This window comes from Podarcis liolepis, assembly GCF_965112155.1.
Source record: "Podarcis liolepis genome assembly, chromosome: 14".
Lineage (NCBI taxonomy): Eukaryota > Metazoa > Chordata > Lepidosauria > Squamata > Lacertidae > Podarcis > Podarcis liolepis.
Genome location: NC_139569.1, coordinates 26772431 through 26795427, shown reverse-complemented (window position 1 = coordinate 26795427; position 22997 = coordinate 26772431). Strand labels below are relative to the sequence as shown.

At 48.4% G+C, this 22997-nt stretch overlaps 1 protein-coding gene across 1 annotated transcript in view; it reads right to left on the bottom strand.

Moving 5' to 3' along the window:
• The window catches only part of RASGRF1 (Ras protein specific guanine nucleotide releasing factor 1), a 63447-nt gene that overhangs the window by 8672 nt on the left and 31778 nt on the right, over positions 1–22997 (bottom strand). The window contains exons 6-22 of the mRNA XM_083474997.1: positions 21098–21177; positions 20636–20829; positions 19398–19507; positions 17959–18077; positions 16747–16907; positions 13953–14016; positions 11744–11880; positions 9407–9489; positions 8103–8351; positions 7291–7664; positions 6894–7019; positions 6337–6507; positions 4770–4876; positions 4269–4381; positions 3452–3512; positions 1796–1899; positions 1375–1459 (exon numbers count right to left, since the gene is read on the bottom strand). Of these exons, the coding sequence (XP_083331123.1) occupies positions 1375–1459; positions 1796–1899; positions 3452–3512; positions 4269–4381; positions 4770–4876; positions 6337–6507; positions 6894–7019; positions 7291–7664; positions 8103–8351; positions 9407–9489; positions 11744–11880; positions 13953–14016; positions 16747–16907; positions 17959–18077; positions 19398–19507; positions 20636–20829; positions 21098–21177 (2338 nt within the window). The remainder of the gene's footprint in view (positions 1–1374; positions 1460–1795; positions 1900–3451; positions 3513–4268; positions 4382–4769; positions 4877–6336; positions 6508–6893; positions 7020–7290; positions 7665–8102; positions 8352–9406; positions 9490–11743; positions 11881–13952; positions 14017–16746; positions 16908–17958; positions 18078–19397; positions 19508–20635; positions 20830–21097; positions 21178–22997) is intronic.

Here is a 22997-nt window from a genome sequence, read left to right as displayed (position 1 = left end):
ACCCTCTTTCAAAGCCATCTAGGTTGGTAGCCATCAGCTCCTCCTGTGGGAGTGAGTTCCACAGTTTAACTATGTATTGCGTGAAGGAGGACTTTCTTTTATCTGCCCTGAACCTCTTGGTGAACTGTAATTCAGCATAAAAAGGGAGGTCAATAAGGGGGATGGAGTTTCAGTCTTCATTAGGATAATAATACCTTTTATTAGGACAAAGGAGGAAAGTGTCACAAAGTGTGGCAAGCTTTGGGGTTCTCAAAAACAGTTTAAACTTGACAGCCTCAGTTCGAAGTAGTAAGGTCAGTTTCAGAGAATTCTGGGAGGTTGAAATGATCATGATATCATTATGGCCATCTATGCTTTTCTGCATTTCATTTTCACCTGGCCTCAGTTTTAACAATCCCTGCCCTGCCCCCTGCCTCTGCCTCTGCCCTTTCCAACCACATGTGCATTTCTGGCACCTCAGGAGAAAACTTCAACTGTAATCTACAAGTGCTAATGCTATTTAGAAGAGAGAAGGAGGGGTGGTGGTTTTTCGAGACTGGTTTAGCCAGTTGGCCATTTGCTGAACAAACATCAAAGCTTTCCAGCCATTCCATGTCAAGCAGACCCTCTGAAATCCTGCCAAAGTCAAACTTCTGCCTGAGTGCTTTCCTTCTGGAAAGGAGAGCAGGTCCAGATTCTCACAGGAGGAGGAGGAGGAGGAGTTTAGACTTGATATCCCGCCTTTCACTCCCCATAAGGAGTCTCAAAGAGGCTAGTGTGGTGTAGTGGTTAAGAGTGGTAGTCTCGTAATCTGGGGAACCGGGTTCGCATCTCCGCTCCTCCACATGCAGCTGCTGGGTGACCTTGGGCTAGTCACACTTCTCTGAAGTCTCTCAGCCCCACTCACCTCACAGAGTGCTTGTTGTGGGGGAGGAAGGGAAAGGAGAATGTTAGCTGCTTTGAGACTCCTTCGGGTAGTGATAAAGCAGGATATCAAATCCAAACTCCTTCTTCTTCTTCTCCTCCTCCTCCTCCTCTTCTCCTCCTCCTCCTCCTCCTCCTCCTCCTCAATCTCCTTTCCCTTCCTCCCCCACAACAAACACCTTTGTGAGGCTGAGAGAGGCTGAGAGACTTCAGAGAAGTGTGACTAGCCCAAGGTCACCCAGCAGCTGCATGTGGAGGAGTGGGGAAGCGAACCCGGTTCACCTGATTACGAGTCCACCACTCTTAACCACTACACCACAGAGGCAGATCTGGGAACAAGGACCTCTCCAGCCCGGCCACCCACTGACTGCAATGCTATGCGACACCGTTCCCTCTTCCCCAAATTGGGAGCAGTCCCTCTTGCATCTGGGCTCCTCCAAAGCTGTTCAGAGCCCTAGAGCCCGAACTCACATCATTGAAGTGCTTGGTGTTCTTCATGATGTACGGAGTCCTCTCGTTCTTCTCCAACTTCATCCAGCCTTGCCCAAAGAACTCTCTGAAAATGCAAAGTGGTAAGAATATAGAAATGTTAGAAGAGCCTGCAGGATCAGGCCAAACGGCCAAATCTAGTCCAGCATCCTGTTCTCACAGTGGCTACCCAGATGTCCCCATGGGAAACCAGCCAGCAGCATCTGAGCCTAGGATCAGGATCCTAACCTACCTCACAGGGATGTCGTGGGGATTAAATGGGGGGGGGGGCAGGGAAATATGTCTGCCACCTTGAGCTCTTTGGAGAAATAGGCGAAGAAGAGAAATGAAATAAATAAATATTGCCTTCTCCATACATGCCAGAGATGGAAAGGAGGAAAAAAGAAGCCTCTTTGTGACTCACTCATAAGGGATGGTTTTGAAGACCAGGTGATCCAGCAAAGTCATCTGCTCTGCGATTTCCAATGCAGAGTGATTTTCAAAGGGCTCCGCCTTGACTCCCGCAGCCTGGAGAGAAAGAAGACAGCCCCAGCATTTATTTAAGCACCTCAATGGAAGCAAAGACAACAAGCGCAGAGTCTGCTGGTAGCAAGCAAAGACTCAGAGAGCTACTAGGGGGAGGTCCCTTTTCCTCCCAGGCCTTGCTCAGCCTCTTCTTCAATGGGGTGAGCATCTATGCATATGTGCACACGTGCGTGTGTGTGTTGTGAGCACCAGCTAGAGTCACAGAGGGCTCACCCTGAGGCCTGTTGACATTGGAGGCCAGGCGGGCAATACCTACAAATTGCCTTACCCTAAATATGCCCATTCCACTGCTTCGATTCACAGAACCGGCACTGTTACAGGTGCCACAGAGTGGCAGCATCTACATCTTGGAACAAGAGGCAGCATGACAGTAGTGCTGAGCTTGGACTGCAGAGGCCTGCTTCATGAGGAGGATCCTCTCTAAGTGGGAACTCTCCCTCCCCCCCAGATGTCAGTTACTCCTTTGAAATCCCGATAATGTCCAGATGTATGGCAGCCCTACCTTAGAAGTTTGTTGACGTGAAGGGGGGGGGGAATGCCACTCTGCACTCCATGCAGACTCAAGCCTGCACTCCAAGGGGCTTCTCAAGTGTTTGGCACAATGCACCAGTTTTGCCTCTTTGCACACACAAGAAGGGGAAGGGATCTAGCTCAGTGGTGGAGCATCTGCTTTCCCTTCACAGAATCACAGGTTCGAACCCTGGCTTCTCCAGGTAAGGGTGAGGATAGACTCCCTGCCTGAAAACCTGGAGGGCTACTGACAGTCAGTGTCAACAATATGGCCTAGATCAGTGATGGCCAAACTTGCCCCTCCAGCTATTTTGGGACTACAGCTCCCACCATCCCTAGCTAACAGGACCAGTGGTCAGGGATGATGGGAATTGTAGTCCCAAAACAGCTGGAGGGCCGAGTTTGGCCATCATTGGCCTAGATGGACCAAGGTAAAGCAGGAACTTCCTGCGCAAATGAAAATGCCCCCTGCTACTCCGCTTTCTTGCAAAGTAAAGGGACATCTACTCTGTTCTGCTCTTCTCTTTGGAGGAATTTCCCAAAGTGGTTTTGTCTTGAGTAGGGCTCTGGACTGGAAAGCCCTCACTCCCTTTTCCTTTTTGCTGAGAAAATTGCAGGATGTTCCCGGATAAGCCACTTGACTCCTGGGCAGGCAGCCCACTTGCCATCCAGGAGAGACATTCCTGTTCTCTGCTTCACTTCTAAAGTGGCTGTTGAAGAATTTTGCCCCAAAACTTCCAGCATTGACTCACTGGTGCAAGCAGGCGTATCCTTAAAATGGCCCTTTGCATGACGACCGGGGAGTTACACAAAAACCACCCAAAGACACTTAGAAAAAGCCCAGCAGGCTCTCGTAATTTATGTTGGGTTGTGAAATGCTCACTAGTGGGCGATGAAAGCATCTCTTTCCCACAAAACACAAAGGGATCGGAGGGAAATAAAGGCAGAAGGGAAATAAAAAATAAGCACAGCTCTTCGTTGTGATCCAGTTGCGGGAGGACAGAAATTGTGGGAGGACAGTTACCATTTGCAGGATCTCTTCCAGTGTGATCTGATTGTCTCCAGGGTCCTCCTGAGTCAAGGTCCTGAGGTGCAAGAGACAAATGGCAGCATTGGAATAAAAGAGCCCAAAGCACATGGGAGATTTCCATTGCTTCCCCAGAGAAGCCTCTTTGCATCGAGGTGGAAAGGCCTAGGTAAAACATCACTCCCTCTCTTTTAAAAATAATAATGTACTGCCAACCCTTCAGCAGCAGGCCCCAGGCGGATTACAGCAATTTAAGATCCAGAAACTAAAACAAATTGTAGTCACAGGGATAAGGTGGGTCCTGGAAATACACATCTCAAATGGCAAAGGCCAGCATCAAGAGGTGCATCTTCAGCATTCCCTGGAAGCTGTATAATGAAGGTATCAGATGCACCTCTGTGGGAAGGGAATTGCGCAACTGAGGGGCTGCCACAGAGAAGGCCCTCCCCTGGGCCACTTCTTATGGGCCACCAGTTGCCACCACCTAGACCTACCTAAGCAGCTACCAGTGAAAAGAAGGGAGAGGGCCCTCTTGGTAGTTCCTCCACCAACTTTTGAGGAACTACCATGAAGAACCCTCTGCACCTTCTCACTGCTAGCTGCTTTAGTTTAAGTGGTGGCAACTAGCAGCTCACAGGCCCAGCCCAGCCCAGTGTCTCAACGCTTAACTGTACCCTGGTCTATGAGCACCCTCAGCCTCACCCACACCACACTGAGTGTGGCAGTGTAGAAGAGCTGGGTGGCCAGGGATTCAGCCCTGCCCTTGGCCAGCTCACTTGCCAGCCGACCACAGATCTGCAGGAGGGTAACTTGCCTGATGATATTGGCTGCTGCCTTCCTCTCTTGTGTCAGCAGTTCTGGGTCATGGATGACTTCCTCCAGAAAGCTGATCACTTTGCACTTCAGTTCATCGTTTGTTTCAAAATCCTGCAAAAAGAAAAATAGAAATGTTTGGGTGTTATTTCACTAAGCTACATTCAAGGTACACGTATTGAAATTAATGGGCTTAACTTAGTCCTGTTCACTCATTTCAATGAATCTACTCTAAGACTTAGTTTAAAAAAACCAGCCTCTATATCAATTCTGCATTTTCACAAGTCAGAGCAGTGGCTCCCAAAGTGGGTGGCATTGCCCCCTGGAGGACGGTGGGGTTATCTAGGGGGAACACTAATAGGCAAGGGGGTAGCAGGAGGTGTGAATGATTATCAGACTTCGAGAAGCTGGAATCACTGGACCAAGTTCATCCATCTCGTTGAATTAATTAAACTGTTACCAGTGCAGCTTCCTGCCTCCACTTGTTCTGGGAGCAGCATACCTGGGAGTGCTTGGAGACCCAGTGTCTCAGGACATTGAGGACCCGGTTGGTCGCTGCCCTCCTGATCACAAATTCCTTGTCGCCATTCCTTTGGTCAGGGGGGAAGCCTGGAAGGAGAGCAAGGAGCACAGAGGAGGCTGAGTCAGTGTCAGAGCAGGGGACGGGAAGAGGCCGTGCAGGGATGCCTGGGAGGATAAGCTCCAACCTAGCTGGGAGGTCAGGAGGGTTGCCCAGACCCTGCCTTCTAAGACCCGCCAAGTTCTCCTAGATGGTGAGATTTAGCAGGCACCTTCTGTGCCAACTTCTAAATGCCAGCTGAAAACTTTTCTGTTCCACCCAGTTTAAGACTACATCCTCCCACAATGGTTAATTGATGTCTGTTTTTACTTTTTTATATATGGTTTTTATTGTGTGGTTTTATGTTTTTATTGCTGAAACTGCATATATCGTATTTTTCTGTCTATAGGATGCCCCCTTGTATAAGACCACCCCTATTTTGGGGGACTCAATTTTAGGAAAACAAGGGGAAATGGCCCAAAGTTGTTGAGCCTCTCCCCCCAAGCAGCTGTGGGCAGGAAACACTCCCTAGATCGTTTCCCACATGCAGCAGCAACAGGGGAAGTTGCGCTCCTGGGAGCACAACCTCATCTGATGCTGCCACGTGGAAAATGATCCAGGGAGCGCCCACCGCGCACTGCAGCATCAGGGGAAGTAGCACTCCCTCCAATAAGCTGGCTGGTGGCACGCAGCTTCTCCCCCCCCCCCCATGCCACTGTCCATGTATTGGGTGACCCCAGTTTTTGACGTGATTTCTGAGTCAAAAAACCTCGTCCAATACATGGGAAAATACGGTATATATATAGCTTGGGGGCACGGCATGGGGAATAGGCTGTATGTCAAGACCTGTCTTAGTCCTGGAATAGCCAGTCCAGCTTCCTGGTGAGGAAATGAGCCATTAAGGAAACAAAGGGAATAGTTCTGTGCTAGATAGCAAAAGGGTGGACTCTACTCCCTCAACTGGCTGCCAGTTAGAAAGGCAAAAGGCCAGAGTTGAGAGCTGAGCTTTGTGAGCTAAAAGCTAGAGGAAGCGGGCAGGTTGAAAAGGCAGAGAGAAAGAGCCATGCCTGATTTCTGTGGGAATCCATGGCTGTAACTATAGGAAAAGCAAGGCCGTCTTGGGGTGTTAATGTTGTGAACCCATCCATCGCAGGCTCAGGTTGTATATATGTGTAAATAAACCATATATCATAAAGACACCACAATTTCCGCTATACTTCATTCCAAAGCAAACACAAATTCTGGGTAAGCTCCTAGAACCTCACTCTGCTTGGAGACTGGGGTGTTGTGAAGCACACACACAAGCATGATAATAGTGATATACAAATATTAAATAAATAAATCCCTCAGCAGCACAATGCAAGTGTTTATGCCCTACCTTTCAGGATACAATTCCTGCAAAGGGAGCATGCAAATCAATGAGGCTTTTGCAGTGTCCCCATGGCCTCTTCTCTCTGCAGAGAAAGTGGGGTGGGGCCCCCAAGAAGGGGAAGAATCCCTAATCTCTCACCTGCACTGGCAAGGGACATCCTCCTGTACTTCTCTTTGGTTGGCGTGCCCTCATTGGCGCCTGCGGTTGCGATGGCAAAGGCTGAAGCAGCCGAGAGGGCACTGCGAGTGTTGTCTAGCTCCCGGCAGGATGTCATCACGACCCCATTGTTATAGGAGAACAAAGGGAATTCTGCATCAGGAAGAGGGAGAGAAAATTCGCAGTGAGCTTTCCTCTGGCATGAAACACTCCCCAAGGACTCCTTCCCTACTTGCTGGCTGTTAAAGGAGACTCAGAGAGGGCCAGATCCTTCCCCAGGAACTGCACTGGCAAACACTCAGCGACAAGAGTCAACAGCCTCTCTCAAGTGGTCTGTGCAATGGTATTCAGAAAGGCATGGCTGAGAGCTGATGTTCACCACCGTATTATACAACAGGAAGCCCTTCTTCATACAGCACATAGGTAAACTGTGGAACTCGCTTCCACAGGAGACAGTGAAGGCCACCCACTTGGATGGCTTTGGATGAAGACTGGACAAATTCATGGAGGAGAGGGCTCTCATTGGCTGCTAGCATTACCTGAGGAGTTTTTGCCTTTGACCAGTTTTGGGGTCGTGGGCGATTTGGTTGGCGAGGTCTCCGTTTCTGCCTCATCACTCTGGTTGGGATCCATGTCAGACTCTTCTCGGACAGACGTCTCTGGGCCTGGTTGGAGCAAGCAGAGGCATCACTTAAGGATTTCACACAAAAGAACTTTCTGATGGCAAGAGCTGTTCAACAGCGGAACGGACTGCATTGGAAGGTGGTGGACTCTCTAAGACTGGAAGGTTGGATGGCCACCTGCCAGGGATTCTTTAGCTGTGATACCTGCATTGCAGGGGGTTGGACTAGATGATCCTACAGTTCTACAATTTTATTACCCCCTTCCTGACCCTGATCTACACAGGAACATCCCCTTCCTCCAGAAATCACTTACTTTGCTTGTTCAGAAGGGTCTCCTCCGGCTTCTCTGTGCCCGCCTCCCCCTCATCCGAGATCTTGTTGGAGTAGTTGCTGGCAGAGACGTAGAGCTTGTTGATGTCCAGAGTGGTCTTGCTGAAGGGCGACATGGAGGAGTACATGCTGGCGTAGCCATTGGAGGAGCAGCTCAAGGCAGCCAGGTCCAGGGCCTTCCCACCTGTGATGATGGGGATGTTTAAGGACAGCTTCCTCCTCCGGCTTGGGGAAGAGGACTTGGTGATGGAGAGGGGTGGTGGGGAGGAGAACTTCCGGTTGGCTCGCGGAGACTTGGGAGGCTCCCCATAAAGGAGCTTGGTGTTCTGGCTGCTGGCGAATAGGAGCTCCAGAGACCTGGTGGGCAACAAAACCAGAAGAGACCTCATTGACTCTCTGCACCTGATATCACTTTCCCTTTTCCTTTCCTTTGTCCCATCCCCAAGCAGTACAGAGGCTGGAACGTCTAATTGCTGGGAAATCTACCTAGTTGCCATCTAGCCTAGCATCCTGTTCTCACAGTGGACCAACAGAAGTCTGAGGGAAACCCACAAGCAGGATTCAAGCACAAGAGCCCTCTCCTCTCCAGTGGTTTCCAGCAACTGGTCTTCAGAAGTGTTGCTGCCTCCTACTGTGGAGGCAGAGCATACCCATCCTTGCTAATAGTTATCGATAGCCTTCTCCTCCATGCATGGTGTTTTTGCCTCACCTCCCCAAGCCCATATTGCATTTCTCAGGAGAAAGTATCCTCCTCCAACAGGGGAGAAGAGGAGATGACACCCCTGCAAGACTCACCTTGCAGGAATTGCACTGATGGGCTTCTTGTAGATAGTGATCAGCTTGTCCAAGACAATCATAGCCGTGGTGAAGACCCGGTAAGAATGCAGGAAGGTGTTGAGGAAGTCAATGCTGAGGAACCTCAAGTCTGTCAGCCTCTCCAGGAGCCGCTCCACACTGGCATAGCGGATCTGGAGGACTTTGCAGGAGTTCATTGTTTTGCTGAATCGGATGTCAACATCGTCACAGTACAAGCTGGTGTCAGACCTGGAAAGTGAAAAGATGCAGATAAACGGCAGCATGGCAAACCATCATTTCCTTCTGGCCACAGAACATAGGGGAACCAGAATATTCATGGGGCCCATGCAAGCATTCTCTGACAAACTGGGTAAGCTGGTTCAGTTGTCCATTCATCATTTTATTTGTTTGCCGCTGTTCCATAACAAGGATCTTGCTCACAGCCGCTTTAAACGAAGGAAGCAAGAATACACCTCAACCCGCCCCATAGTTAGTACCTATGAACAGATGTGGTGGGACTGCTCAAAGGTGGCTGAATTTTGGAATACTGTAAGGTGTTTGCTGAGATCTCTTCGATAAATAAATAAACTGTTGCTCCATCTTTCCACCTGGTGCTTTTGAACTTGTCTACGGAAATGTTACGGGGTTTGAAAAACAAATAACTTATTTCTCATCTCTTAACAGCAGCCCAGCATTGTGTTGCCAAATTCTAGAAGACCTTTAATCTTAATAATTTGGATTGCTGGAATCCTAGGGTTTGGCAGATTGCTTTTCTTGAAAACATATTGTGTATCTAAAGGGAAAAGTCTGAACGAATTTTTTTAAAAAATAAAGTTGACCAGCCACTTACGCCTAATTTACTTATGCAGGCACCCCCAAACTTGGTCCTCCAAATGTTTTGGGACTACAATTCCCATCATCCCTAGCTAACAGGACCAGTGGTCAGGGGTGATGGGGATTGTAGTCTCAAAACATCTGGAGAGCCGAGTTTGGGGATGTCTGTACTTATGTGATCGAAACCTTGGGTACACAGCTGAAAAATAAATAAATTTATGGAGAGCAGGGTAAACCAGCTTCAGAAAGAGCTTTTTAGGCTTTCTGCCTTGCTTACTGGGGTCAGGGAAGGTTGTGCAAGGGCCCTGGGATGCTCACACATCCCTCTCACAACAGAGGCAAGTCTTCCAGGACTGCATCGCTGGGACCCCAGCTCCTAATAGGGTGGAGAACAGAACTGCAAGCCAACAACGTCAAAAGCACTCCATGAAAACTACCTTCCTGTGCCTCCGTTCATCTCAGGCACTTACTTGATCATCTGGGGGACGGTGACTTTTGAGTTCTCCTCAAAGGCATTCATCATGAGGCCATTGCAGCGGATGTTATCCACGCACTGAAACACACACACAAGAGTGAGGTGGATGGAGAATGAAAGCTGCATTCAAAACTGTGGAAAACAGCAAAGGGACTGCAATTCTGCAACAGAGTTCTGCATTGGTGAATTTTTCTGAGGTGTCTGGATGTCTGCGTAGACTCTGGAAAGCCCACCCATTCTCACACCTTTAAAAAAATATTATTAGTTTATTTCTTGCATTTTTCTCTGAGAAACTCAAGGTGGTACACATGGTTCTCTTCCTCCTCATTTAATCCCCACAACAGCCCTGTGAAGTAGGTTAGGCTGAGAGGCAGTGACTGACTGACAGTGATTTTCATGGCCGCGTGGGGATTTGAACCCTGGTCTCCCAGGTCCTAGTCTGACACTCTAGCCCAGGCTTCCTCAGCCTCGGCCCTCCAGATGTTTTTGGCCTACAACTCCCATCATCCCTAGCTAGCAGGACCAGTGGTCAAGGATGATGGAAATTGTAGTCTCAAAACATCTGGAGGGCCAAGGTCGAGGAAGCCTGCTCTAAGCAGTACACCATGCTGGCTCAATTCAAAACTCCACACCCCCAATCCCAAAATATTCTTAGAATAACCTTTATTCCAGATGGCCTGAAGATTATAGTCACGCTGAATGATTCGTTTGATGATGATAGTATTACTAAATTTATTAACAGCCTTTCACTAGCAGGTCCTAGGGTGGATTACAACATCTAAAATTCAACATTAAAAGAGTTTTATTTTTTTTTTAATAAATTTTTATTCATTTTCCATAAATAAAGAATAAAACAAAACAAAAACATAAATAAACACAAAAATGACTTCCCCATACCACCCCTTTTCTGCATTCTTGTTTCAAGATTTTCCAGCAACCCTTTTGTATTACACTTATTTCTATTTCGTGAATTTAGCTTCCAAAATATATTTAAAACAACTGTAGTTCTTTATCTCTTATAACCCTGATCCTCTAATTTTCCAAATTACAACAATTTTTAAGGTAAACTTTAAACTTGTTCCAGTCTTCATCCACCGCCTCTTTCCCTCAGTCTCGTATTCTGCCAGTCATCTCTGCCAGTCCCATATAGTCAATCACCTTCGTCTGCCATTCTTCCAACGTGGGTAGATCTTGTGTCTTCCAATACTTTGCTAGAAGAATTCTTGCTGCTGTTGTGGCATACATAAAGAATGTCCTATCCTTCTTTGGCACCATTTGGCCCACCATACCCAGGAGAAAGGCTTCTGGCTTTTTATTAAAGGTTCTCTTCAGAACTTTTTTAATTTCATTATAGATCATTTCCCAGAAAGCCTTAATCCTCGGGCAGGTCCACCAAAGGTGGTAGAAGGTTCCCTCCGTTTCATTACACTTCCAACATTTGTTATTGGGCAAATGATAAATCTTTGCTAACTTAGCCGGAGTCATGTACCACCTGTAGATCATTTTCATAATGTTTTCTCTTAAGGCATTACATGCCGTAAATTTAACACCAGTGGTCCATAACTGCTCCCAGTCAGCAAACTCAATGTCATGCCCTATATCCTGTGCCCATTTAATCATACTAGATTTCATCATTTCATCTTGGGTGTTCCATTTCAACAGCAAATTGTACATTCTTGACAAGTTTTTAGTATTGGGTTCTAACAGTTCTGTTTCTAGTTTCGACTTCTCCAATTGGAAGCCTTTCTTTCTGTCCTGTTTAAATAGCTCATTTATCTGACGATAATGTAACCAATCTCTCACCTTAAACTTCAATTTCTCGAAACATTAAAAGAGTTTTAAAAAAATCACAGCCACAGGAATTTGGGTCCCCAAAACACATATCTCAGGTCAGGTGTCAAAAGGCCAGGGCAAAGAGGCGAATCCCTAAAGAAATCCGTATAACAGAAGCCAGTGTGGTTTAGTGGTTAGGATGTTGGGCCAGGACTTGGGAGACCCAAGTTCAAATCTCTTAGCTTCAATTACCTCACAAGGTTGTTGTGGGGGTTAAATAAAGAGGAGAACCATGTGCCCCACACCTTGAGGTGAAAGGTGGGACATAAATGCAGTAAATAAATAAGAATAAAGATGGCAGATGCACCTGTGGAAGGGATTTCGTTGCTTAGGGTCAGCCTCAGAGAAAGCCCTCTCCTGGGCTACACCCCACAACTTCTTTTGGATATTTTCCTTCCTTTATAGAGTGGCCTGTGGGGTGAGGGTGTGCCTCACTCCCCAATCCTCTGGCACCTTGATTTGGGTAGCTCCTCCTCCCCTGGGCTTGACTCTGCCTTACCTGGCTGATGTCACTGGTCCAGGCTGCCTTTTCCTGCCTGGATGAGGCCACAAGGATAACTGTGTAGGATGGGCTGTCTTTTGGCTCCACCACAATCTTGAAGTCAAGATGGTCTATATCTTGCCCGGATCCTTTTGCTTTGGAATCGAGAGCACAGAACAGTGGGACGATTTGTGAGGGTGAATTACAGATTGACGGTGGGTGAGCGTAACTTTGGGGGTGCAAACCATAACTACACTGGGCCCCGCCTTGGTGCAACGCCAAGAGGGTGGCACAGTGACTGCTGCGTTTGTGAGCAGCATCAGGATCAAACCCTCCTCAGCTGTTTGTGGGAGAGGAGCCGCCATCTCTGCTGCATTTGCATAGCTCAGTCTTCTCTGGCAACTCCAGGCTCAGTCTTTGCTCAGGGACCATCTGTGATTCCCCCCACACTGGAATTTAGTCATTTTTCAAAATATAACTTCACAGATACAATTTTTAACCACTTCATAGGCCAGCTTCAATTAAACTGTGGGGTGGGGAAAGCAGAGCATCTACTTTGCGTGCAAAAAGCCCCAGGTTCTTCTTTTTTAAAATTCTTTTATTTCATTTAAATGCCTTTTAATAATTTTTCTTCACGTTCACAGAGGTTTCACTGACCAATTTATATGCTTAGGGTCCAGATGCAATGCATATTGTATAAAAGAGAGCACTTATTGTTCACCTTGCATGAATTAAACCTACATACAGTACCTTTTAACTCTAAAGACTTCTGCATAACATTTAGACAAAGCTCAGACACACAGCATGCCTAGCCCTCATATAGGTATTATTTTTCCTATCTTTCATTTCTTTACTTCTCCCTCTCCCCTTGAAATGATGGAATACTTTATTAGTATTGTTTGTTATACGTGTGTGTGTGTGTGTGTGTGTGTGTGTGTGTAAATTCCTGGGTTCATTCCTTGGTGATATTTCCAGGTGCAACAGCTGGGAAATATCCTCTATCTGAAAACCTGGAGAGCCACTGCCAGTCTGTGTCAGCAATATTGAGCTGCTAGATAACCAGGAGTCATTTGACAACCATCCTTCTTCCAACCAGTGAACTCTAGGAATTGCAGCTCTGGGAGGTTTATAGGGGTCTCCTAACAACTCCTGGCATCTTAACAAACAACCCTTTGCGGGATTCTTTGGGGGAAGCCGAGGCTGTTTAAATTGGTACAATACAGTTTCGAATGTATAGTGCAGATGGAGCAGATGGGAACAGCAGTGCACATAATCGCACATAGAAAATTCAAGATTTTCAGACCACATCTGCACCATAGTTGGATAAAGGTACTAAGAGATGAGACACACCCACCCCATTCCCCTCACAGAACTACAATTCCCAGAGTCATTTAACAACCAATATCCCCCCCCCGGTGAAGTCTTGGAACCATAGCTGTATGCAGGAAATAGGGGTCTTCTAATAACTCCTAATAAGGGACGTGGGTGGCGCTGTGGGTTAAACCACAGAGCCTAGGACTTGCCGATCAGAAGGTTGGTGGTTCGAATCCCCGCAACGGGGTGAGCTCCCGTTGCTCGGTCCCTGCTCCTGCCAACCTAGCAGTTCGAAAGCATGTCAAATAGTGCAAGTAGATAAATAGGTACCGCTCCGGCGGGAAGGTAAACGGTGTTTCCGTGCGCTGCTCTGGTTCGCCACAAGCAGCTTAGTCATGCTGGCCACATGACCTGGAAGCTGTAAGCCGGCTCCCTTGACCAATAAAGCGAGATGAGCACCGCAACCCCAGAGTCGGCCACGACTGGACCTAATGGTCAGGGGTCCCTTTACCTTTACCTAATAACTGAAGAGAAGACTCCCTGGAAAAGACCCCAATGTTGGGAAAGATTGAGGGCACAAGGAGAAGGGGACGAGATGGTTGGACAGTGTTGTCAAAGCTACTAACATGAGTTTGACCAAACTGCGAGAGGCAGTGGAAGACAGGAGTGCCTGGCGTGCTCTGGTCCATGGGGTCACGAAGACTCGGACATGACTGAACAAGTAAACTACAACAACTTTCAGCACCCTTACCAAATTACAGTTCCCGGGATTCTTTAGGGGAAGCCATGACTGTCTAAAGTGGTGCGGTACTGCTTTAAATGTGTCGTGTGGATGGGGCCAAAGTTTGCAGGGGGCAAGGAAGGAGGCTCACTCTGGTTTGTAGACTTTGCCTAAGGTCTGAGTAGTACTTACTGTCCTCATCGGTGCTCTCTGTGTCTTCCACCAGGGTGCAGTCAATGAGGGAGATCACGCCATTCTGGAATAAAGAAAGAAGCATGAGGAGGAGGCCACTCGAGAGGAAAGTTCTTACCACCCTGTTTCTCTTCCAGGTCTTTCCTCCCACCTGGGGAGGCAGGGGAGGGGCAGGAGGCGGTGGTGCCTAGTGAGACCTGCCTCTCTAGGTTTGGATGTTATAACTTTCTGGCTACATCAGTCAGGATGTCAAGTCAAATGCCAGACCAAGTTCAAGGTGTTACTATTAGTATATAAAGCCCTTAGCAACTTGGGACCAGTTTACCTACAAGGTAGTCTTGCCCCATAGACACCCTTCAGTTGGCAGAATTGGCACTACAGTACAAGGCAATGACAAAGAGCCTCCGCTGCACATTAGCAAATCACTGATAAATGTATCTATGTACTGGCTCAAAGGGAAAACTTTAGAAATTCCTAAGAAATCACATCGTATCAATATTCTCAGTTCCAATGGCATTTAGGACCCAGGGAAGTCAGGTATAAGGGGAGGGGTGAGTTAGCCCACCATAATCTCTGAGATGTACAGTCACATCTGCAGGGCCTTTCCAAGGCATCTTCATAACCTGTGATATCCTGCCCCCAAAGTGTCAAACAGATAAGCATCTCAATCACAATAGTGATAGTCAGGGCTGAAGCCAGGACAGGACAAAGAGGTGTATTTGACTTGACTCAGGGACCAGAGAACTGTAAATGCTTTCCTTTGTACTGCGATGGAGTACATGTGAAAGATTATATTTGAGTGACAGGGGCATGCCTGGATCTCTGTGACATATCTATGATGTTGTAAGGGAACTGCCATCAGTGCCGGAGGGAGAGAGCAAAATCCAGAGGGATTCCAGAGAGCGTCCCGGGATTGGGTGGGGCAGCCCATCTTCTGGGGAAGAGAATCAGCGTAGCACCAGTGGAGAAGGGGGGCAGATGGGGGAAGCGGCGAGGCGGTCCCATGACTCCTTGCCGGGGACCAGCGGGGAGAGTAGGGGTCCTCCGCTGCCTACACCCTCCTTGCACAGAAGGCTTTTGCGCAGAGAGAGTAGGAGGAGACTAGGCGTCAAAGAGCTTCTTTGCTGGAAGAAGTTTAAGAAACGCCCACTGACGGATTCTGCCAGCGATTGAGACAGTCACGGGAGAGTGGCTGTCCAGACAGAAAAGGTTCACTCAGGCAACCCAGCCAGGTGTTTGCACCAGCTTACGCACGAGCAACCCCTAGAACCATTACAGATGTCTTGATGATGCTTCTGGAAATGTATTATGGGAAACTTTGGGAAACTTTAAAGTACTGATGTAACCATTGTTCGGGGCTTCTCTCTGCTTCTTCTGTGTGGTAGTTTGAAGTCTTGTTGCAACAATAAAGATCAGGCCTACTGGGCACAGTTTTGCTTCTATTTCCTGGCTGAAGTCTCTTGCTTGTGACCCCTGACCTGAACCTATGGGAGCCAAGGTTAGGCTATTGTGGGGTGCTCCAATGACTCCCTTATACCTCTTTTAGTATGGCAGCACCTACCCTTTGATTTCACCTGCCAGGGACATGAACAATTTGCACAAGATAAAAAAATTCCTTCCAGTAGCACCTTAAAGACCAACACGTGCTACTGGAAGGAATTTTTTTATTTTGACTATGGCAGACCAACATGGCTACCTATCTGTAATTTGCACAAGGTCTTTAGTAGGTGTCTTGGCCAAGCCAGATTTCACCCTTTCCAGTTTACAGAGTCCTTGCCTGGTTTATTGCAAGTTTTTCTTAGGCACAGCTCTCCACTCTGGACCAGAAATGTCTCTTATGCCCCATGTATGGATTTGGGTTTCCATTACTCCACCCACTGAATGTTTCTAAAGCTGTACTGGGGTGGGGGTTGATATGCGGTTTCTGACTGGGGCTATGCCAACACTATACAGTTAAAGCCCATTATCCCCCCCCCCCCCCCGGATCCTGGGAACTGTACTTTGTTCAAGGTCCTGGGAACTGTCACTCTGCAATGGGTAAACTACACTTCCCAGGATCCTTTGGGGAAAATAATGGGATTCAAATGTATGTGTGCACATGCAGCCTGGGGTTTTTGGATATAAACTGTTCATTCACAAAGGTGATCGAAAGGGTGTCACGGTCCAGCTCAGGCCCCATTCCTGGGTCCACATAGCCAAGGAATTCCACACTCAGCTTTCCTTCACAAGGTAGAAACCAACAGTGTAAAAAAGCTATGGCTGGAGATGTTCTGAAAGAATTGTGGAAGTCTCTTTCACGGGACATGCATGGCCTGCAAGAGGAGTTTTCAGGGGAGTGACAGGAGACTGGAGCTTCTTCAAAGAGTGGGAAATGGATCCCTTTCGCACCTGCCAGCCACTCATTTTATTTGTATGCTGTTATTCCACAAACACAAAAATCATGCTCGATGGGACTTATGACAAGGAAAACAGAAAGGCATTTCAAAAGTAAACAGTGCAAAAAAAAAAAATGTCATAATAACAGAGCAAAACAACACAATGGCAAATATAATAACATATAAAAAGCTACATGGCGATACTATAAATAGAACAAGATTACGCAAACAACACCCAGCACTCAATAGCAAAAATAACAAGGGAGCCTGGCAGTTTCACCTTGGTCCTAGAGACACCCCTCCCACGATGTTGCTCACAGTCCCTCTCCTGCAGCAACTTCTTAGAGGGCTTCCGAGGGCAGAGGGAACCCACTGCCCTCCGCTGCAAGGCCGGGTGCCACCTGCTCCCATCCACTCACCTTGGTCAAGTGCAGCTTCCCACCTGAGCCTCTGGTGCAAATGATCAAGTGCTTGGAGAAGAGGAAGCACTGCCTCTCACCCTCCTTCCTCAGGGAAAGGGAGCCCAGGCGACCCCGCGTGATCTTCCCCTTTTCGGACATCGGCACTTGGATGAGGGAACCTAGGAGAAGGGGGGGAAACACTAGGTCACAGGGGCTGGGCACATGACATTCTTCCTTCCCAGGCACCACAGTCAGGAGACAGGCTGGGGCAGCAGGCAAGAGTCATTAGCTTGGCCCTGGACTGGATTGTCCCCTCTCACTCCCCAACAGAAGAGGAGGGCTCCTCAAGAGTAGGGGGAGCCAACCTGTGGTAACGTAGGAATCTCATCAGTCCCAGACAACACCTAATTAGCACCCCCCCAATAAAGCTAATGCAATTCTAGGCTGCATCCACAGAAGTCCTGTGTCCCATTCTGGGCATCACAATTTAAGAAGGATACGGTGGTACCCAGGTTTAAGAACAATTTGGTTTACAAACTCCACAAAACCAGAAATAGTGTCCCGGTTTGAGAACTTTACCTTGGTCGAAGAATGGAATCCAAACGGTGGAAGGGCACCGGCAGTGGGAGGCCTCATTAGGGAAAGTGCGCCTTGGTTTAAGAACGGTTTCGAATTAAGAACAGACTTCCGGAACGGATTAAGTTCATAAACCGAGGTACCACTGTATTGACAAGCTGGAATGTGTGCAGAGGAGGGTGAGTATGATGACCAAGGGTCTGGAAACCAAGCCTTATGAGGAATGGTTGAGAGAGCTGGGTATGTTTAGCCTGGAGAAGAGGAGACTTGAAAGGTGGTATGATAGCTATCATTAAATATCTTTTTTGATGGCAAGAGCTGTTTTGCAATGGAATGGACCACATGAGAAGTTGGTGGACTCTCCTTCAGTGGAGGCTTTTCAGCAGGGTTTGGGTGGCCACCTGTCATGGATTATTTAGCTATGATTCCTGCATTGCTGCATGGCCCTTGGGGTCCCTTCCAACTCTACAAATGACTTCTAACACAGCCAGTGCTCAGGGGAATGATGGGAGTTGGAGTTCAATGGTATCTGGAGGGCACCATCATGGTCTGCCCCGACCAAAGGGGTGACTGGGGGTAGCAATGGCCTGGAAATGGTGCTGTGCTGAGAGGCTGGGAAAAGGCCACTCTGTCTCTCTTCTGCAGGGAAGCTACCTTGTCTGACAAATGTCTGGCTGGTGTCCAGCAAGATTTCACACCCCTCGATTATCATCCTTTCGATTGCCAAGTTCTTCCGAATGTTTTCTGTCTCGCTCACTTCGTCATGCATTATCCTATGGGAAGAGGGAAAAGGTCAGCAAAACGCCAACTGCGTTGGGACGGCTGCAGCTGATTTTATTTCCCCACCCCTAGTCCAGAAAATGGACCCATAGATGGGGGGGGGGGGGAGAGAACAGCACCTGGCACAGAGTTACCACTCAGCATAGTTCCAAGTGTAGCAAGCATTCCACCAGTTTAAGCCATTTGTGGCAAAGGGTTGACAGAAAAGCTGTTTTTCAGGGGAGGCGGCTGTTCTCTCTGCCTTCTCTCCACCCCAAGGAGAACAGAAAGGCCATTCGGGAAGAGGGGAGGTCACTCGCCGGACCATTCTTCAGCCATTCATCTGCCTGAGGTGAAGGACAAAATGGCCCCCCTCCCATTCCATGGACAGAAGTTCATTGGACTGGATTCTATAAGTTGAATCTTATTTCAAGGTGGGTGACAACACCCTCCAGTGCCCCTGAGGGCAGCTTAGTAGAGGATGGCAGGCAGCCTATGTGGGATACCAAGGGTCCCTGCATTGCAGGTGGTTAGACTAGATGGATCTTTGGGTCCCTTCCAAGTCTATGACTCTCTGGTTCTATGATTCTAAGGCCTCTCAGCCATTCCCCACATTCCTAGAACCTGCTGCCTGAGACAGCTACCTCCCTCTGCCTAATGGTAGAGCTGGTCTCCATCACTTGGGCTGGAGGGGGAAAAGGGCAGGATGCTCACACCTCTCTCTCCCCCCCCCCATTGTACTGGGCTGGACTAGACCTTTGGATCCCTTCCAGCTCTACAGTTCTATGATTCTGTGATTCCTCCTCTTCCTCTGCCTGACCCAGCATAGCCCCTTTCCCACCAGCTGGTCTATCTCTGGCCCATGCAGCCAAGCCTTGGCCGGTGGAAGGGTCCCAGGTCTAACCAAAGATGGGGAGTCTCTCTGAGACCAACACGCCTTTGAAGTTTCTCAAGCAAGCTTGAAACTTCTCCTCGGGGATGTGTGTTTTCCCTTCTCAGCATTTTCTAAAATAGCATATGCTGCCTTGTCATCCTGCCCTTCACACATCCTGAACACGGTGTCTCTGCTGGAGTACAGATGGAGGCTTATTTTCCCCAATGTGATAATTATACAAAAATGTGAGAAGTTCAGCATTCATTAAGGCGCTGAGCTAAGCATGCTGTGGGGAGCTCTCTCCGTGGATGGTGACGAGTATTCAGGGGTGCACATACAGTCAAGTAGCACCCGGCTACATTCTTGCCTTCCAGAACCAGAACCTCATGGCAAAATTTGAGCCCGAAATTCAACACACCACACCCTCCCCCCGACAGCCTGAACTGCCAAATCTCCCCACCTGGAGAGCTCCTCCAACTTGGACTTGGCGTAGTCCAGGCTGTTCCTCTCCACATGCTCATGGGGCGTGTGAGCCAGGAGCTCGTGCAGCGTCAAGATGTACCTGGGGATCTGGGCGAAGAAGAGACAGGTGAGAGAGAGTAGAAGAACAATTCCGTGCAATGCAGAAAAGTCCACAGGTAAGCAGCAGGAGGAAATTCTGGGCATCTTCGATCCAAGCTATTTGGTTTATGCATTTTTTTTGGAGCTGCCCTAGAATCCCCATGGCTGTTGAGAATAAGTGGGGGAAGCCCAGAATGGCCACTGGCAGGAGGTCCAAAATGGCATTGGCATTGATCCAAAATGTCCGGAGAGCACCAGGTGAAGGAAGGTGGCTCTAGTTCACTCAGACCTCTTTTTTGTGTTGGGGGTGGGCAAAATGTATTGGGCCCCATTGCTCAAAAAGTGAGGCTCTCCAGCCCAAATGGCCACCCCAAGAGCAATGCCCTGATCTGCCCTAAACCAGCCTGTCACAAATATCCTGAAAGTCTCTTCAAATGTTAATAGGGTACTTAAGAGACCTGATTCAGAAAGAGCCAGGCTTTAAAAAGATGCCCTGCCGCTCTGTTCCATCCCAGCAACAGGCATAAGAGTCAGCTCCTAGGGACTGAGGGGTGTGCGGTTATTGGACTAAGGGGACTAGGCTAGTGACCTAAATGTTCTGCTGGTGCCTCCTTCCCAAAGCCCAGGAAGCTTCTCCCTGGCTTAGGGAGGGAGGTGCAAGGCTGTGATGGGTTTAAGATCCATCCTGCCATCTTCCCAAAGCCCATCCGGGTTTTGGAAGGAGGCAGGAGGGCTCCAGCAAACTTTCAGAGCCCTGGCACCTCCTTTGCAAAGGCTGGGAATCTTCTGACCGATTTAGGGAGGCAGGCATGATGCTCACGTGCGTGACGTCGGGACGCCACAATGTCACATACATGACTTTAACCCCCCCCATCCTCTTCGCAACCTAGCGCCTCTGGCCCTAACTGTTCCCCTATGAAAAAATTCACTGCACACCACTGCTTCAGATCCACACCCCCGATAAAATATTTGATTAATTATGCGGGTGGGGCTTACCTGGGCCCCCCAATATTTTATTTAAGTTGGCATCCCTGGCACCAGGGATCTACACTGGAATTTCTCCTTGCACTTGGGCAAGAAAAGAGAGGCTGTCTTGGGCACCCCCTTGTGACAGACACCTGCTGCTTCCTCCCACACCTGGAACATGGGGTATGTCAGGAAAGTTTCCAGCGTCCGCTCCTCGCAGTCCGGCTTGGCCTCATAGTGCTTCAGCAGCTTGTCGAAATCCCTGTTCTGCTTGCAGTGAGCCAGGATCTGCAGGCTGTACTGGTGGTTCCGGACAAACTCCTGGTAGATGTTGAGCATCGGCAACAGGATGTCAAAGAGGTCAGCTGTGAGCAAAGAGGCGACAGTGAGAAGCGGCGGGGGTAGGAGATGCAGCCATCCCCTGTTGACTCCACCCTGGAGCCTAGTGGGCACAGGATATTGGCTGGTTGTTGTAGGGGTATGGAAAACCAGGGGGTGAGGGCATGGAATGCAGCATCCGAGGAGAGGTTGTGGCTGAATAGGAGCAACTCTGCGCAGCAACATTTTGTTGTGGTTGACACTTGTCCTCCTGTTGAACCAGGAAGAGAATGAAGAGCAAAGAGAGACACTCACCCAGCACCAAGGTTGGCCAGCTGGAGATGCGTGCTTTCAGGCCCTGGTAAAAGATCTGGTGTAAAAACATGATCGTCTCACTGAAAGAGAAAAGAAAATGAAAGCCATTGTGTTAGGCATCCTCCTGGAGCTCCCAGGGTTCAAAAACTATGGGGAGTGAGTCCTCAGTTCTTAAGAATGAACCTTTTATTCTCTGCAAACACAGGACTCCTAGTGTTATGAAAGAGGGAGGAAAACTTATCTCTATCCACTTTCTTCACGTCAGGCATAATTTTATAAACTTCTATCATGTTGCTTCTTACTCCCCTTTTCTCTAAACTAAAAAGTTCCAAATGCCACAACCTTTCTTCATAGAAACCCCCATGATCAGTTAGGCTGCCCCTTTCTGAACCTTTTCCAACTCAACAATATCCTTTTTGAGGTGAGGTGGCCAGAAATATACATGGTAGTCGCAACATAGATTTGTATCTTCTTCAGCAAACCTGCTCAACTGGGCGCTGCTGGCCTCCTTCTATTTGGACAAGCCTGGTGTTAAGTTGTGGGTGAACATATCAGACGACACAGCGATTCTTCAAACAGCTCTTGTTCATTCACAGGCCAGAACAGAAGTGAACTGAAGGGTTCAGCCAGCCTGCTTATATAGAGCTCCACTACAACGTAACTGTAACAACTTTATGTAACTATCCAATCATTGAACGTTACTTTCGATCCCTTATTTGCATATGTGGACCTGAACTATCTACAGTATCCCCCTGCTGGCCCAGGGTGAGAACTTCAGTATATAACACCTGGTCTTGCTTCACACAGCTCAGAACACCTGTGCACATGTTTCCATGTGCTTTGTCTGGGCACAGGTCTCTTCATACAAAAAAAGGGGGGGCAGGTGGGAAGAGATAACCAATAACGCCTTTCATCTGATACTGGTTCTCACCAGTGGCGTAGCGTGGGTTGTCAGCACCCGGGGCAAGGCAAGTAATTTGCGCCCCCTAACCCGTGGATTTGCGCCCCCTAACCCTAACCCCCAGATGTTGCGCCCAGTGCGGCCGGCCCCCCCTGCACCCCCCACGCTACACCACTGGTTCTCACTAGCCCCTGACTGTCAGCAGAAGAATCTGGCAGCCAGTAAAATATTTCAACAGCAGCTCAGAGTGAAGCGTTGCCCTCTTCCTTCAAACTGAAGCATCACTTCTGCTGTCCATTCATTCCCACTATTGATCCCTGCACTCCTGGGAGAGAGGAAGGGATTCTTCAGCCACAGAGGGACTAGGATGGGCAGACTGCTGTCGATCTGCAGGACACGTGGAAGTGTGGATACCAGCCAAGCAATTATCCTGCCTTGTGGGAAGGTGGCAAGAACAAACTGCTCTGTTGTGTTTCCGGTGATGCCATCCATGGCAGATGTTCAAGCACTTATCCAGTGAGTAAGGTGGCTCACAGATACTCGGCCTGCATCTAAACTATACTGTATGTTTAAAGCACACTCACCCACCAATAATCATGGGAACTGTCGTTTCTCCTTACAGAGCTGCAATTCTCAGCACCCTTAAACTACAGGTCCCATGATCTGAAGCACATTTTCCCCATCTCGAAGATTTTTGGGAGCTATAGTTTGTTAAGGGTTGCTGGAAATTAAAACGCAGTGTGGGGTAAACTACAGGGCCCACAATTCTTTGAGGAAAAGAATGTGCTCCAAGTGCACTTTAAAACCAGGGTGTCTATGCAGCCTAAGTCCGCTGGGGGTCACCACAGAGTACAGGAAAACAGCAGAGTCCTAGGAATGCATGTTTGGGAGGTATATTTTAGTACAGCCACAAGGTACAACACTGATCGAGAAGGATGTGTTCTGGAGCTGCAATGTGGAGTTTTAAAGTGCCATCGTAGTAGAAACTGGGGATTCTCA